Raw genomic sequence first — 18173 nt, 5'->3', positions numbered from 1 at the left:
TATTATGTTGTTTGTTTTTGAGCATTTAGGAACTTAGCGTATTTTATATTCTTTGCTGTTGCTATAATATCAGGCAAGCAGTTTGCGCTAGTGCAGAGGGCATTATGAGAATACTTAATTATTTATGAATAAAAAAACCCATTCTTTATTTACACTCGTAATAAAACTATAGCACAAATGAATATAATATTCTGGGCGTTGTATTTCACTTTTTTTCTTACAATATCAACACTGTTTCAATAGAATATTCCCAAGGGGATATATTCCTCCAGCAACCTCAGACATTAATAGAGTGTTCGTCTTTGTTACTCTCTGAAAAGTAACTGGAAACACAATGATAAAATAGACTGCCTAAGTAGCGATTTTTGTTCCTGTTAAGATCACTAATGTATATATCCGTGACTGTCCTGACTTTCTATTTATCTATCTATTCATCCTTCCCTATCCAACGCAATACTATTTACTCTCTTACGCACGCACAAACGTATCTATATAATTCACATATGGACAATTTACCTTATTTTAAATTGTATACATGGTAAATCTATTCTAAATTGTATATATGGTAAATCTTTTCATCCAGTTCATCCGGTAGTGTAAAAAACTAGTATATTTTATAAAAATAATTCAAAGAGTTAATAAACTCCTCTTTCTCGCATTATCTGTATCGATTTATTATTAATTCCTATTTCACCATCTGGCGCCAAGTGTTAGCGCATATAGTCTACAGGATACCGTATTTCCAATATATATATTTTTTCTAAATATATATATATATATATATATATATATATATATATATATATATATATATATATATATATATATATATATAAAATTTATACACACATATATCTATAAAAATGTGTTTGTGTCAGGCAGTTCCAGCTGAGCACCTCACAGTACCCCTGTATGTAACAAGGTAATTCATTAGATCTATATAGCAGTTTTGCTCACATTGCTATCAGCGCCTTAAAACCATTTATTTCACATAGGATAATTATAATGGCCCAACTTGCAGAAAAAACACATTATATCCCCTAACAATTCGAACTCTTGTATGCAATTCATATTATATCTGAGCATCAGTCTCTTGTCTGAATTAGAACTAAATTTAACACGAAAGAAGTGAATACTAAGCGAGCGGTATATATAAAAAATAAGCACAGGTACTCACAGTAGCCTAATTTGTCAACATAAAGAATCTACTTTGCAACAATCATTTTGCTCAAGGGCTATTTCCCCTGCTCTTCTGGAACACTAGCTCTGCAAACTGGGAAATGGAAATTGTATTTACCTGCCGCCGAGCGCCCTCTTCCGTCTATTCTCATAACAAAGTCGAAGAGGAAATCGCACAGATCTACAAGAACATGAAAAGTATCAGCACAGAACTGAAATTGTTGAAATCATTGTTAAAATAATTATTATCGTTATAATAAATAAATAATATATATATATTTTATTTGTTTGTGTTTATTAAAATAAATGTATACCATGTATATATATACACACACACATATATACATCTAATTTTTAAACGAATATAATTATCTTCCTTTACATATATACATATAAATATATATTTATGTAAATAAATTGAAACATAATTCTAGCACAAATAAAATGTTTTATTTTTCATCTCTTTTTTCGTGGAAGCAAACAAAAAATGGGATTTGTTCTCAATATATTTTATTATTCCAGACTAATAAATTGTACTCTTTAAATTAGACAGAGGTGCATATACAAGACCATACACAGCTGCATACATTTATGACATATATGCTCTCAAGATATATTTATCTGGAATGATTAGAAGGAAATGCGGAGGGGAAGGGATGCCCATTGTGATATCACACAGTACCAGTGCCCATTGAGCTACTGGGGGACACGGTTATATTTGTAGGGCTTTTGCTCCAGTGCATTAAGTCCCAGCATCCCAGTCCCAAAAGGTCACGGATGTGGTTGTAGATCTCATCCAGCCAAACATGAGATAATGCCAAGAGCGACAAATTATAGTGTAGCGAAGTCCAGTGACATTGGCCTTTCCTCAGCAAAAGACAAATAGCGGTTCCCATATAATTTCCAGCTTGCTGGTGGGTACCATTTAGTAGGACACACACTTCCCACATGACACAGCGGGACACAATGCACTATTGTTGTATTTTGGGCACACCATTTGCATTTAATAAGACACTGGTCACATTAGGCAAGAAAGAGCTGTGACTTACTGGGTGCAGTGGGAGATGCTGCTTCTGGGAAGCGAGAGGCTCCAAACTTCATTGCGAGTCTAAACAAAAACAGCACAGACAGGAGAGAAAAAAAAAAAGACATGAAAATCTTCTTCAGAGTTGCAAGGGCGACTGTGTGACTTTAGTATGAGCCCCTCGCCTAAAGGGGAGTTATTATGCTCTATGGATTGCATGCAGGAAACAATGCACAGCAAGGACACCCCCAACACCCCTTACTATTTGTTCTGCTCCCAGCTTACCTGAGCCCAAGCCGTTGGCAGATTTGTAGGTGAAGGTCCCATCTGTTTGAGGGATGCGGTGTTTTTGAGGGAGGCTGCGGTGTTTGAGAGGGAAGGTCCTTGCTGGAGGTATGTTCGGGGGCTCCGCCCTCTAGGGCAAGTCTGTCAAGCCCAGTAAGTCAGTGGCAGCCAGTCCTAAACCTCATGGCCCTGCACCTTCACCTCTCCAAACCCGTCTGCACATGATACTAAGGACCTGTGCGCCTACATGTGCGGCAGTGCAGCTGCTCATACCCTAGGCCCTTTCATTTGGGCAAATCCACATTGTAGCTATTCATTTGGCTATGTTGCTCCTAACATTGGGAAAGAAGCATGGCGATGTTCCCTTCTGTCCATTGAGGCCTCAAAAAGTTTTCTTCAAACAGAAATAATAAAGGTTATATAAAGATATAAGTGCCTTTTTAGTGCCCCAGTGATATATATATATGGGTACCACATACAACCAAGCGAGGCCTCATACATCATATACAGAGCTGAAATGTCCCTATAACCTCAAACTTATTCTCCCAGTGAAAGAACTGAGGTACCTGGGAGCCACCAATACCCTTCCACATACACAGAATCGCTTATCAAACCAAATTCCACACACACACAGACACACACACATATACACACACACACATATACACACACACATATACACACACACATACATACCTACATTTATACACATTTCTTGGTACACTCAATAAGTAATGAGAGGAGATCGATTTAGATCTATTTCTTCCCAAATAAATATTTGCACATGACATCAGAATATAATAACACCATATACTGAGAGAATTATATATGTATATATTGTTATACCTGGCTGGGCAATAGGGACAAAGCAACCCTGCTAGTAGGCGAATGCAAGAGGGAGATACCTGTATGAGACAATCCATAATGAACCTAATATGAATTGATGCTGGTACCTTTAATGTACAGATGCCCCCTGTGCCTGCCCCTGGCTGTTGGGGTATTTCCATGCATGGTTGGGGTATTTCCATGCAGGTATTGCAGTGGAACACATAACCCAATATTTGCCATTTAGCTGAGAGGGGCAGAGCGATGTTTGTATGCAGAGACAGGGGTGAGTCGGTGTGTTGGGCTAATCCCCAGATCTGATAGATTTGTTGGCTTTATCGCTTAGTTCAAATCCTGCCTGGAACTTTTCCCAACTGTTCCCAACCTTCCCTGACTGGAGAGTCAGCTCTGTGGCTGAGCCCCGTGTATATTCAGGGCCAGAAACTGATGAAACGCATTTATCTCATTACTGGCGATTGGGCTGACTGGGAGAAGCCAGTGCTGCCCGCTGAATACTGGAGGGGTTCCATTCAGATCGTATCTGCTGCACTCGGCTCCCTTTTCTTTAGGCCCATTGTCAGGGCAGGCAGCTCACTGCATCATTGCAGAGCAAATTTCATACCCTACAACAGTGACAAATGAGTCATTTGTAATCACTCCCTGCGGGCTCCAATTAGCCGAAAAAGTCTTTTTTATGGTATTGTAATTATTTTCCAGAGGCTGCAGTGTGTGCTCAGCATAGAGGCTTCCCAACCTTCACCGCAACATTTACATTTTTACATTCAAACATGGCTTTTCTTCTGGAAAAAAGTATACCAGAATGTTGCATTATTATTATTATTATGATAGGCCTAAATATGCATTTAAATAAACGTCTGGGAAAACCTTGCATGAAAGTCAACTCTTGTATCCTCAAATAAAATATATTTTTTGCGCTGAGACATGTATAATTATTGCCTTATTAAAATCTCAATCTTAGACATACACTAACGGGTCTGGATGAGACACACACCATTAAACCAATGGTCGATTCCCTATGCATCTATCTATCTGTCTATCTATTTATCTATCTTTCATATACAGAGTTATTTGTGTAACTATTAATATTACTACAGCAAAATGCAATAGGTAACGAATATATATATATATATGATAGATAAATATATATATATAATATATGTTTATACATATATACATTGTATTTTGCTATTTTTATATCATAAATAATTACACAAAAACACACACACACACATATATATATATACATGAATGCAAGTATGTATATATATATATATATATTTACATACAGTCAGATAGATGATAAATAGATAGATAGATATGTAGACATAAATATATTAACAGCAACTTTGCTTTCCTATTGCATCATAACCATTGAAAATGAAAGTCAAGCCATAAATAGAAATGTGACCATAAATAAACCCCAGTAAGTTAGTAATTTAGACTGTCATATAGAATATAGAGTGTGTATATATCTGAGTTGTATTTACAAAATCTGCTCCATGTAATTCATTTATATTGAATTCATATATATATATATGTAACTCAATGTATATATATATATTTATACATATACATATTTATATACATCTATATTATACATAATTAAGTTAAAGAGGAGCAACGTTTTTGTAAAGCAAATATATACACACAGACAAACACACGTGTGTTACATATATGATGCAGACAAAGATGTGCAGATGTATAACCCTCATATAAAACATACTGCATTTATCAATGCGCCCATCTTTCTCTATAATTGAATATATACGAATCCATGTAACAGGATAACGTTAGGGCCTACTTTGAACTTTGTGAGTTCCCTGTTTATTCCCCCCCACCCCCACCCCACAAATACATTTAATTTAATAGACAAAAGACAAAACTGTATTCTATAGGAATTTGGCCTATTTTTGATTTTTTTTGTTTATTTCTTGTGTCTTCATAGTAAACATTTTGTATAAGTGACAAACACGGGCATATGACCACATTTTCACAATCAAGAGATTTAAAGACAACAATTACAATCACTCAAATTTATGCATTTTACTCAACACGGGTTATACATATTTTGCAAGGTTTTACCTAGAAGTACAATCGTTTTTTTTTCTTTAACGTTTCACTACATTAAAAAAAAAAATAAAATAGGAAGAAAAATAAAATAAAATAAGGTAACCGACCGGTTAGTGAGCACATACATCGAAATCTACACAACACAAATTAAAGGCAGTATTCAGTTTCCCCCTAGAACTTGTATTTTTTCTAGTATTTTTTTTTTCCCTTTCTGAATGGACAGTGCTGAAAACTGATGGAATTTAATATTATTATTATTCTCTTTTTGTTATGTATCAGTAGGCTGACTGCATGATCTACAACCCAATCTTTGGTCTAAAAGTAAACAAAAAACCCAGCTCCTTTATTTTTTTTTGTGTCATGATGAAAGGATACATATTTAATGGGCAAAAAATAGATATATTTATTGAAATGACAGTTAAATACAAATTAGCATTTGCAAGTTGCTGAGAGTAGATAGTTTTAGTATTGGTTGCTGATCATTAAGGAATATTTTTGCCGAGCTAGATCCAGTAATAATACTGCAGACATGGGACTGGGGGGGCTGCTAACAGAAGTAGAATGCAGAGCAGTCACTAGTTTAGAGTCACATAAGACAAGGGTCAGCAGTCTGACCCACTTGCTTGGACACCACACCTTATCTCAGCAATACAGAAGCCTAGAGACTCAACAAACGTACAGAAAATAAGGGGGACTTCATAAAAAATACCTGGACTTGTCTTTTTATGGATTTTTTTTTTTGTTTTTTTGTTCGCTTGCTTTTTTTTTTTTTTTCCTTTCACTTCTCATGTACAATGGAAATGTGTGTAAAACGTTCACTTACAGTCTTGTCCCAGGGTGATGTTAATGTATCAAAGAGTTGGACGAAGAGCCCTGATTTTGATGTGTGAAATAATCTGAGAGTCCTCCTGAGAGTCCTGTTGTGAAGCTTGGCAAGGCAGGTCTGAGGGACTCACAGGGCAGAGTGGAGGGAGCCTGGGGGGAGGTGGAAGAGGAAGCCGCCCTGGCTGCCATAGAAGTGCTGCTTTGAGAGGTTATAGAGGGGTGAGGTACATGGGGGAAAAAGTAGCCCGTTTGTCCAGCGAGAAGGTTGACAGAGCAAGGGTTAAGGGAGTAGGTGCCCGAGCAAGGCACCGGGAGGCCACATGGCACCGAGGCAGCCAGGGCGGCTGCAGTGAGATGGTGGGTGGCATAAGGGATCTCTCCGTTGACCAGTCTGTCTACGCTCAAGCCATTCGACGTAGAAAAAGAATGGTTGCTCCCCAGTGAGTTCTGAGTCAAGACTGAGCTGTAGGGCATGGGGTGGCTAGGGTAGGCTGAGGTGGTCCCATTGTAGCTGAGGGCGCTGCTGGCCCGGGGGTGGTGCAAGGAAAGGAAAGGGGACATAGGCCAGTACAGGGAGCCGGCTCTATCCATAAATGTCAGCCCGGTGGAGGTGAGCCTGGCTCCCCGCTTGAACGCCAGTTTAGCCCTGGAGGTGGTAGATCTCCTGCGCAGTTTCCCAGTGGTCCCACCAATGAACACATCGTCGCTGCTGGGGTCCAACATCCAGTAGTTGCCCTTGCCGGGGTCATCGTAGTGGCGGGGCACCTTGACGAAGCACTTGTTGAGGCTGAGGTTGTGGCGGATGGAGTTCTGCCAGCCCTGCTTGTTCTCCCGGTAGTAGGGGAAGTTCTTCATGATGAACTCGTAGATGCCATTGAGGGTGAGGCGCTTCTCCGGGCTCTGGCGGATAGCCATCATGATCAGGGCATTGTAGGAAAAGGGGGGCTTCTCGTACTTGCCGTTCTTCTTCTCGCCCCCTTCCTTCCCATTCTCCCCATCTTTGCCGCCGCCACCATCCGCCTTCTTGTCCTCACTCTTCTCCTTGTCCTCCCCGGGCAGCTCGGAGGCAGCCGGGTCTCCCTTACCCGGGGGGAGGCTCTCTGTCTTCACTTCCAGGAGGCTCTTGTCCAGCTCGTCCTCCTCCTGTAGCGGCCGGTGGTGGGGCTGGAGATGGTGCGACTGCTGCGGCAGTTGCAGGTGGTGGTGGTGGTGATGGTGCGGCTGGGGATGGTTGTCATTTTGCACGGCTTCAGGCACTAGGCTGTTGATACTGAACGACGACTTGGGGATCATTTTAACTTCCTTCCTATCCCCCATGTCCAACATATCACAAGGATTGGAGCCGGACACTCGAGTCAAGTCGCAGCAGTAGGAAGCAGCCGCAGCAGCAGCAGCAGCTCTGTCGCACCACCGTCTCCAAACACTTGTAAGTCATGAAGCAAAAAACCAAACGCACATAATATTGGCGTCAATTAAAGGGCTGTAAATACATATACATATAAATATAATCAGGGTGCGAGCCAGGGGAGAGAATGCAGCAAACTATTTCATGTCCCTTCAAAATAAACACAACAAGCGTCCCCTCTGTGCATCTAGAGTAGACAGCTATAGCTACAATTAATTCCAGACCCAGAGACACCAGCCTGGGGAAAAAAGAAGAATTTGCTTTAACCTTTGCATCTTGGAACCAATGGGAGAGCTCAGAGTGCAAGAACGTTCCTTACTCCTCCAGCCAATCACATGGCACATACTTCCAAGGACCCACCCAAAGTTTCTTCCCTCCCTCTTTCTCACTCTCCCTCCCCCCCCAACTCCTTTGCCTTGCGGAGGGATATGGGAGGGAATCTCTTTACCTCTCCTCCCCCCTCTCCTTCTTTCCCTACCAAATATCTGCCATTGCTTTCATCCCACTGTATTGGACCATCTCACTTTTATACGTCAATATTTTCTCTTATTGATTAAAGTTTGTTTATACCTTTTTTTTTCTTTTTAGGGAGAAAATAACCATGGAGGGAAGAAAGTGGAAGAATCAAGGGACTACTTTGCCAGCCTTGGGGGACTGAGGATTTTCTGAGCGATTGTAGCGATTTGATTTACACAATGTAACATTGTGCGCCGAATGTTGAATCGAGATGTTATTTATTTATTTGTTCTAATACGTAACAATGTGTGTAATGAGTCTCTGCTTGGGGGGATTATTTTAGGAGCATGGATCTGTCGGCCCCTGTTTAGTAGGCGCTTGGCTGGGTTCAGGCCACACCAGGGAGGGGGCACTAACGGATAGATGCTATAAGGCAGTAAAATCTGTGCGTTTTGCCTTAATTGCGCAAATGTTACTATCTGAATCAGGAATGCCCCCCTTTTCACTGTTAGATGGGCCAGCTGCACCTTCAGTGCCTTTTCTAACAAGAGGAGGGGGGGCTTGTTTCTTTTGCCTTATTCTGAGTGTTTTTTTCTGATTCCATGCTATGATTAAACTAATTCTGTAGAACGGTTAATATCATCAGGCATTGAAATCAGTGCTGTTTTCCCTCCTAATTGTACAAATACGTTACTTTCCCAACCAGGAATTCCCCTCACCCCCTTTTTTGACTGTCAAATGGGCCAGCTGCACCTTCAGTGGCCTTTCTAGCAATAAGGGAGGGAAGGAGGCTTGATTTCTTTTGCTTTATTTCTTAGTGTTTTCTCAGATTCCGCGCTATGATTATACCAACTCTGCAGAATGGTTAATATTATAAATTCATGAGTCTGAATTTCCAATCTTGCCTTGATTGTGGTGCCACGTATGGAATGATTAATATTATGTATGCATGATACACACCAGTAGCCTTGATTATTTCTATAGGAAAAATCATCTGCAGCAGAATGTGCCACTCATCTGCCTCTCAGGCTTTGTGTGCTATATATATATATGTATAAATACATCTATGTATAGACAGACAGCATAGACCTATATATAATAATATATATTACTATATATATTTAAATATTTCCATGTATAGATAGACGTACATCATAGACAGACAGACAGACAGACAGCAGATAGATAGATAGATAGATAGATAGATAGATAGATAGATAGATAGATGATAGAGCACAGGCCCTATGTATAGATAGAAAGACAGAAGATAGATTGGACAGATAGATAGATGATACATAGATAGATAATTAGATAGATAGATAGATAGATAGATAAATAGATAGATAGATAGATAGATAGATAGATAGATAGATAGATAGATAGATGATAGATATCGCAGTGCTCTGCCCTGTTTGTGTACCCAGCGACTCTTGGTGTTCAGCTGGATATTGTTTGATTCCAAATGAATGACTTTGTGTCCTGACAGTGGGTGATTGCCTTATATTTACACTGTTTATGTTCTACTCCCTGCTAACCCCAAGCTGGCTAGTGTAAATAAACCAATCCATATCTGCTGGGGCATTGCTGGTTGGAGACGATTGTTACTTAGTTGCACCCCAAACATTCAGCTCTGCTGTAGCACCAGTCACTATTTGCCATGTTGTATAATATGTTGGGGGGGGGGAATAAAATAGCAGCCCTATTACTTAGTGATGGCCTTTCACAATCCACTATGTCTGGCCTTAACCCTAAGTGACCCCCTAGGTCTCTACTACTTGGCTGACTTTTCTCAATTCAACGTATTTCAGTTATGTTCTTGACACAATTTTAAGGAAGATCATTACAAATTGGATAGAGAATGAAGCAGAAAGAGAAATATTCACCAGCACTACCCTGTGTTTCTGTTGCAATAATCTGCGCTTCGCATATATATATATATACACACATACACGATATTAGTATGTTTATATTATTTACTGCTTTGTTTCACTATCATCTAGCTATCATCTATCATTGTCACTTATCCACACATCATAAATATATCGGTCTATCGTTATATGTTTAAATCTATTTTAAACGATAGACCTAGAAGATTATTCGTGATATACTTGCATTGCTTCTGCATATATATTGTAGTGTGTGATTATATATGTGTGTGTGTGATTATGTGTGTAAACAAAGCTACATGACATGATCGCATCTGCGCTAGAATAAACAGACAGGGGAGTAAGAGCCACGTATAGTAAGGTTGGCAATGCAGCCCTGCATATACCTGCACACACCTCCTCACCTGGGGTAGGTGTAGGGACCCTAGTAAGCTCCCATTCTTGCCTGACAAGATTTTAGTGTAACCGGATTCTTTAGCGAATACAGGTTAGATAAACAGTGAGTGATGTGGAGCAACTGCACTCTTTGTGCTCTGCTGTGCAGCAAGCAACGTGCTGATTAACACAGAAGGGGGAGAGAAAGCGAAATGAGCTGATTGCATGCTCATAAGAGCAAGCTGTCATTGAACTGCTTTTAAAATAGACACAGCTGGGTGTTTATGTTGAGAAATCGCTCGTGTTTTTGCTAATAGTGAAATAAGCATGATTTTGTATACCAAACATTTTCAGATCATTAAAATTTGTAATCTGCGCTGGTTTGTGACACAAAGAAAAGAAGAGATTCTTCTCCGAGTGAAATTTGCTGATATGATATTAACTCAATCAAGTTTGCACAAAATGCGCTTTGTGCTTCCTAACACTCCCGGCACAGGCTATTATGCAGTATGGCAGCCACGGCTGCTGAGCTGTCTCTCAACAAATACCCCCCCCCCCCCCAGCAGGAATCCTATATTGTGTGCATTTTGGGAATGTACCTATGGATTATACATCTCTCTCTGCCCCTCTTGCCCCTCCCCCCGTACTCACTCTATCGCAATCTCTCCCACTGCCTTGATATGTCCCTTTTAGCTACTAGTAGCAGCTACTTGTCATGGCTACTAAAATAGACAATGCTGATCATTTACTGATAGTTGTCTCTATGTGTGTTTTAACAGAGGCAATTCTCAGTATTGTCTATGGCAGGGGATTTTCTGGTGTTTAGTAGCCGTGACAAGTAGCTTCTACTAAGTAGCTCCATGTGCCTTCACCCTTAAGGGGATTAAAGGGGCAGTTCACTTTAAATAGGACTTAAGACTGGAATATTCAAAATCAAATTGCAATTGGTCGTTTTGTGTATCTTCTGAGATAATTGCTTTGCTTCATCCTGAAACTTGTTTCAATGTTCTCTAGCCAAAAATCACATGATTCTTGATGCTGGATTTGGATTATTTATATATTGATATTTTTGTTACACTTTTATATATATAATATATTATATATATATATAGTATCTTCCAGCCTCTCATGTAAATCACAACCTGGTTACCTGGTTGCTAGGATAAAAGAGACCGTAGCAACCATATAAAAGATGAAATTCCCATGTGGAGAGCTGCAGAACAAAAAAAAAACTATAAAACGCTAAAAATGGAATATAAAGACCACATTCAAGCTGCCTTGACATACTATTCCCTGCATCACACTAAATTGAATTTCAAGGTGAAATGGCTTACAATATCACAGTCACAGACATGCCAGGCGCTGGGCAGAAGTTGCAAAAAATAGACTTTTTCACCAAATGTTGATTTAACTGTCACTTATACATGGCGTGTTGGCTTTAAATATGTCTGCATTAAACTGGACTGGGGAAGAGATTGAGGGAAGGATAATTTAATTTTGCCTGGCACACAAAACAAAGAGCACGGCCCCTACACAACTGAAAGCCTGAAGCCATCAAGTTAAACCCAACTATAGGGACAGAATGGTAAACACAGGCCAATAGGGACCTGGCACATCCATTAAAAGCTGGAGTTGGGGCTATTGAGGTGCAATGTCGGTACTGGACTGCAGATTCAATATACTGGAGCTGAAATGCAGGCACAGCCTAAAAGGGCCCTCACAAGAAAGGGGCTCAGGCACAGCTTAACAATAGCCAACCCTTGGGGTAAATGTAGGGGAACCATAGGAAGGAGCGCAAGGCTAATTTACTTAAATCCAAGGACAGTAGAATATGCGCCTAGTGGGAGGGTTTGGGGTAGGGGTGCAAGTGTAGTTTAAAGAGGGCCAAAGGGGTTGCAGTGCAGATCCAGCCTATAATGGGCCCCAGTTAGAGCCCAGCCTATCAGGGAACCTGAGGGCCGCTACCTATATGGGGCGCTTGCCCCGCAGATCCCTGTAGCTGTCAGCAGCTCTGTATAAAGCCCCGAGCACTTGATAAGGTTCCCTCGCACTTAGTCCCTTTGTTTGGTGTCAGTTACCTGTAACTGCAAGATAAGGCCTGAAGTATTTGCAAACAGAAATGAAATCCCCACCACCCCCTACACCCCCTTCTCATTCTGGAAGCTCCCAGGAAAGCGCTGGGCGCTACACAATTCTCAGCCCATCAGGATCCCCTGTGCAGCTTTGGTTGCAGATTGTTATTAGTTGGTAGTAGGGTCACCCTGTAATGCAGATAAAGGGGGGCAGTAACTGAGAGCTGATCCAGGGGCCCCAGCAACGTGTGGGAGGAATAAAGGGTCATTTTGAGATTGTTGGGTGGATCCGTTTGGTTACAGTGACTTCCCAAAGTATCAGTAAAAGTTCCATTTCTATTTCCATGGAGAGTCCAGAGCCCGGGGGCAATAAATCTACATAATACCGGGGGGAAGATGCTGCTAAATGGGTCTTATTTATATTTCTCTTGTTTAAAGTGAGTTGTACTGAGGGGAGGGAGGGATGCGCTCTTGTTTTTACTGAACTGTAACATCCCCAGAAATAAACTTCCCAATGAGGCACAATCACATCCCAAGTTATTCCCGACTCATTGGGTGTCGGCTCATTCTCTCTCTCTCTCTCCCACACACACACACACACACACACACACACACGTTTTCTCGTTCTTTTTACACAAACACACATGTCCATTCTCTTACACACACATTTGCACACACTCATTCTCTCTCTCACACACATTCTTTCTTACACGCACATTCTCTCGCACCCCCACCCTTACACACATTCTATCCACCTCTATTTATCTATTTACACACTTATCACACATGCATGAATATACATACTTTCACACAAAAAAATCACACACTAATAATTTATAACATAATTGCACACAAGTTCACTCATTTCACTCACACATACCTACAAGCACATAGATGTAAGTGTATACATACTTACAAAAGTAACTTAAGATACCCACACATATAAACACAAACACACTCACACAGGGGCAAGTACTTGACACAAACACAGATGCGTAAATAACTGGGGCTGTACGAATACACTGCACGAATGTGTATAAACTTAAGCTTATGCATCAAACTAATACATACACATACACACAATAATGCAACTTTTACATAACTTAAAAAAAACACATATACACACAAAGGAGCCCATCTCTCTCTTACACACACACACACACATTAAAAGCGTGCAAACAACAGGTACAATATCTTATGCATACACAGTAATGTATCTACATGTTAGGCCCACACAGGCACATACACAAGTGCACACACAAAAACACACAACACAGACACACCATACACACAGAAGCACTAATCTAAACTTGGGAGCTGATGATTCAGACAAGCTTGTTCCTGGCCTGTCATTTTCCCAACATCCCATCATAACATTATGGCACAGGCAGACTTGCCTGCAAACCGGTGAAGAAATAAAGGGGGAGGCAGGCAGGAGACTGAGTTAAAGAGAGATATAGTGAGAGAGAGAGAGAGAGAGAGGGAAGGAGGGAGAGAGACAGAGGGAGGAGAAGAGAGAGGGAGACAGAGGAGGAGGGCTAGATATACAGTCAGATGAAGAGATGGTCGGGGTTGAGGCACTGCGCACAAATTAGCACCAGGATCCCAGTGCACATTAGCGCTGCGCTGCAGCCATTAGCGCCTTTCTTGTGCCTGAGCGAAGCTCCAGTCAGTGCCCAGCCCCCCCGCCTCACAGCAGCCCCTGGGGCAGCCCATAAGGGAATGTGTGTAGCTGTGTATTGGTGAGAGTTTGTATTTGTGGGAGCTGCCTGCTGCTTAATTCCTACTTGCGGCAGCTGCAGGAAATCTATAGGATGGAGGCGGGTGATGCAAGTGGGAGAGTCACTGATTTAATATGTTTTTGGAACACTTTATGCATATGGGCGAGTTATTCCATTCACACAAACGTCAGTTTCCCTGCAGCAGAAATACATGTAATTGGCTCCTCCAACCCCAAAGCGGGTCAGTTACAGGACAGAAATGGCTCAAGGTGAAACCGTAAAAGCAGGAGAGAGGGAGGGATGAATGGGAAACGTTTCTCTCCGAACTTCAACTGAGACTTTGGGGGGCTTGTTGGGGGGGTCCCAGACTGCTGTGCTGACATGTTGTAATATAGTGGCTCACTGTATAACCACATTGTTGCCCCTTAGGGCTGGCAAGAGCTGGCATATGCCAGTCTAAAGTCACAGCGGTCACACTCGCGAATTAACCCTCCCTATGGCTAAAATTAGATTTAACTCTTTCAGATCCTCATTGCGCTTATAAAGGCAAAGCTGAACATCTTTTTTTTCTTAACTAGCACAGGCCACATGGAAAAAAAGTCTTTAGAAACGGGACTTTCCTGGGCTTGGTCAGTGCAGTGATATTGGTGTCCCCTGGAGCTTACAGTACACACAGTCTGAAGTCTGGTACATACATTAGCCATGCTCTTTGTATGGAGCAGCAGCGCTGCATTTAGCGACTTCCATACTCGGTTATTTGTAAAATACATACACAGTAACATTGGTGGGTTTAGGGATTACTGCACCATATATTGGGAAGAGTTTCAAATATTTAGAACTCTCCATAAACTGTAGCAGTGGTGCTTTTATATACCTTCTGAATACAGTAGTAAATTCCTAATTTCCATTACCATTCCAATATCTAATTATAGGTTATTTGGTATTTCCATATAGAGGGGCGCACTCTACCACATTGGGAAATTTACTTGCTGTCATATACAGCAGAATGGAAGCTTACTGCTAACAACAGGGGTAACACATTTGGAAATTACCATTATACTAGGGAAGGTAAATATTGGCGAATAAAGTTCACAGGAGGCGTGAAACCGTTGGAAGGGTATGTTTAACCCCAGCCCAGATATATGCCATTTGGCTCTGATATACTTTACTGTGGCACAGACTGGGAGTTTCATTATATCATTAGCATTGTTCCAGTTTGGAGCATTTTACTTTCGAAACTGATTTATACAATGGGAGCGCACTTTAGTATTTTTTACCATTATCACTCAGTAGCACTGGCTCACACTGTAAAGCTAGTAGTAGCAATGTTACATTACTAGATAGAGATATTATACATGGCATAGGCATTTTATTTATCCTGCCATGTGTTCTGGTAGGTATTATACATAAAATATGTAATATATTTATACTACCATGTGTTTGGGGTATTATGCATGGAATTAGACCTGTATTTATAAAGCCTTGTGTTCTAGGATGTAATTTAAATGAAATAGGGGCTGTGTCTTGCCATGTGTTCTGGGGTATTAAACATGGAATTGCCACTGCATTTATTCTGATATTTGTCCTGGAGTATTATACATTGAACTGCCATTGAATTTATTATGATGTAACATAGTAAGTTAGGTTGAAAAAAGACACATGACCATCAAGTTCAACCATAATGCCTATATATAACCTGCCTAACTGCTAGTTGATCCAGAGGAAGGCAAAAAGTGGGGAAAACAATTTCTTCCTGATTCCAAGATCGGACCCGTCCCTGGATCAACTTGTACAAATAACTATCTTCTATAGCCCTGTATTCCCTCACTTGTACAAATAACTATCTTCTATAGCCCTGTATTCCCTCACTTGCTAAAAAGCCATTCAACCCCTTCTGGGATATTATACATGGAACTGCCATTGCTCTTGTTCTGCCATATATTCTGGGGTATTAAACATGGAAACATGGAATTGCCATTGCATTTATTCTGCCTTGTGTTCTGGGGTATTAAACATAGAATTATCATTGAATTTATTATGTCGTATTCCATTATGCATGGAACTGGCCCTGGGATACTAATGTAGAAAATGTTTAATTAGCCTCCCCAAACGCAACAATAACTCTCCAACAATGAAATCATAGCAGTTATATATACCTATATGTATATGTACCTATATGTATATATATACCTATATGTATATGTACAAATAACCAGCATGTTTGCAATTATTTTTGAGCTTTCCACATATAGAAGTAAAGTTGCGTTTGTAGTTTCCACATACACAACACGGTCATTTTTGGAACCTGCCACACATGAATAATGGGACGCATTGAAAACAGTAACAAGAAACATTTTGGAGATTATCATGAAGCATTTGATGCTTGCCTTATGTACCACAAATGCTACATTTGGAGCTTACCATACACAGCATTTTGGAGATTAGAATGTAAATCTGAATTCATCCTTTGGAACTTTCTAAACAGAACAGAAATGGGCCACATTGGTCATATACAACCCATAATAACCTGACAGCTGGCATTTTGGAGGCTATCATGTAGAATGAAAACGACACATTTTGGACAGGTTACCATAAAGACAAAGAGAGGTGCTATTTTGTACCATACAGGGTAAAGCTTGGGATAAGGGTATGAGGGATATGAGATTTGCTTTTTTCCCAGTGAGAGGAAATGCTGGAGAAATGAATGACCTGCAGCCTGAGAGCTATGGGAGCGAGTGGCTGCAAGTATTTCTCACACTGGGGTTATCTGATCACTGCCAGGCTAAGTAAGTATTTTCTGTGTTTAGGAAACAATAATCCGTGGGGGGGCTTTTTGGGTACCCGCTTCAGGGAGTTGTTACAGCAAATGTGAGATTACATTAAAACCAATTCCATGTTTGTGCCAGCACAGGCCAGATGTAGGAAATGTTCATGTGCAATACAAACCTCTCCTGATCCATTTCTCAGGCAGGATTTCTCTGCCAGTGTTCCTACACTACTGCCCTGTGCAGCGGCTCATTGTGCCCTTTGTGCCCATTGTGTGCCCATTGTGTGCCCATTGTGTGCCCATTGTGTGCCCATCCCAGCGCTGCTGCCTCCCGGCTCAAGGTATGTCCCTCCTGGCGCTGCACAAGGTTTGTGGCTTTTTCTTTTGTCGAGAGATTAAAATGATCATATCCAGAGAGACTCAATAGCAATGGGATTGGGATATATATTATAGAGGCCGGGCTCGGTGGGTGCAGGATTAGTGGGGCGCTGCTATAATGGGAGCAGTACGGGGAGATTTAACTCCATCGATTGTCATAGTTGATAGAGAAACATTGCCTTACCGACCAACAATCAGCTTAAGACGAATAGAGGCTTATATAGGCAGGGGAATAGTCATCACCAGGTCCCAGTTCATTTCTCATTACAAATAGCATAAAAAATACAATTCATACACATTCATTTCATGTCACATATCGGGGCTGTGATATGACCCTGACTGGCAGCTCCTGTGTATTTGTCTTTCCAACTGGGAACGTTAAAGTGAGAGTTGCACAGACACTGAGCGACTACAATCCGACGCATCGCATTGTCCTCTCCCCTCAGATACAGAATCTGGGCATCTGGGCACCTTCTAATATCTAACAGATATCCTGCCCCCCAGCACACACAGATGGGCTTGGCACCCCTATAAACCACCCGCTTCCCTAATATATTTATATCCTCTGCTGGACACTGGATGGATGGATAGATAGATAGATAGATAGACCGACACTATAAAGTAATAAACACGTTATAAATATATATATATAGAGAAAAAAATGAATAGGCAGATGTAAATAGACATGTACATGATATACTAGATAGGCAGATGATAGGTAGATTATAGGTAGACACATATACACATATATATATACACACACCCACAAAAATAGAGAAAGAACAGAAATAAGGTACACATACAGATAGAAAATCGTAATAACATAAATTGATATTTATATGTATATCTCTTTGCATCCTTCTATAATAATATTGTTAGTTACA

General features: G+C 40.7%; 1 protein-coding gene and 1 long non-coding RNA gene across 2 annotated transcripts in view; both read right to left on the bottom strand.

The window, feature by feature from the left end:
- The window catches only part of LOC116406917, a 29611-nt gene extending 25191 nt beyond the window's left edge, over positions 1 to 4420 (bottom strand). The window contains exons 1-3 of the long non-coding RNA XR_004219880.1: positions 2489 to 4420; positions 2229 to 2287; positions 1298 to 1360 (exon numbers count right to left, since the gene is read on the bottom strand). This is a non-coding gene — a long non-coding RNA (uncharacterized LOC116406917). The remainder of the gene's footprint in view (positions 1 to 1297; positions 1361 to 2228; positions 2288 to 2488) is intronic.
- Positions 4421 to 6134: 1714 nt separating this feature from the next.
- foxg1 (forkhead box G1) lies at positions 6135 to 7806 on the bottom strand. The gene is given in 1 exon segment (NM_001123461.1): positions 6135 to 7806. A coding segment is annotated over 1 exon segment (1299 nt). The 5' UTR covers positions 7547 to 7806; the 3' UTR covers positions 6135 to 6247.
- Between the last annotated feature and the right edge of the window lie 10367 nt (positions 7807 to 18173).

This window comes from Xenopus tropicalis, chromosome 8 (genome assembly GCF_000004195.4).
Source record: "Xenopus tropicalis strain Nigerian chromosome 8, UCB_Xtro_10.0, whole genome shotgun sequence".
NCBI lineage: Eukaryota > Metazoa > Chordata > Amphibia > Anura > Pipidae > Xenopus > Xenopus tropicalis.
This window is presented reverse-complemented; position numbering and strand designations above follow the sequence as displayed.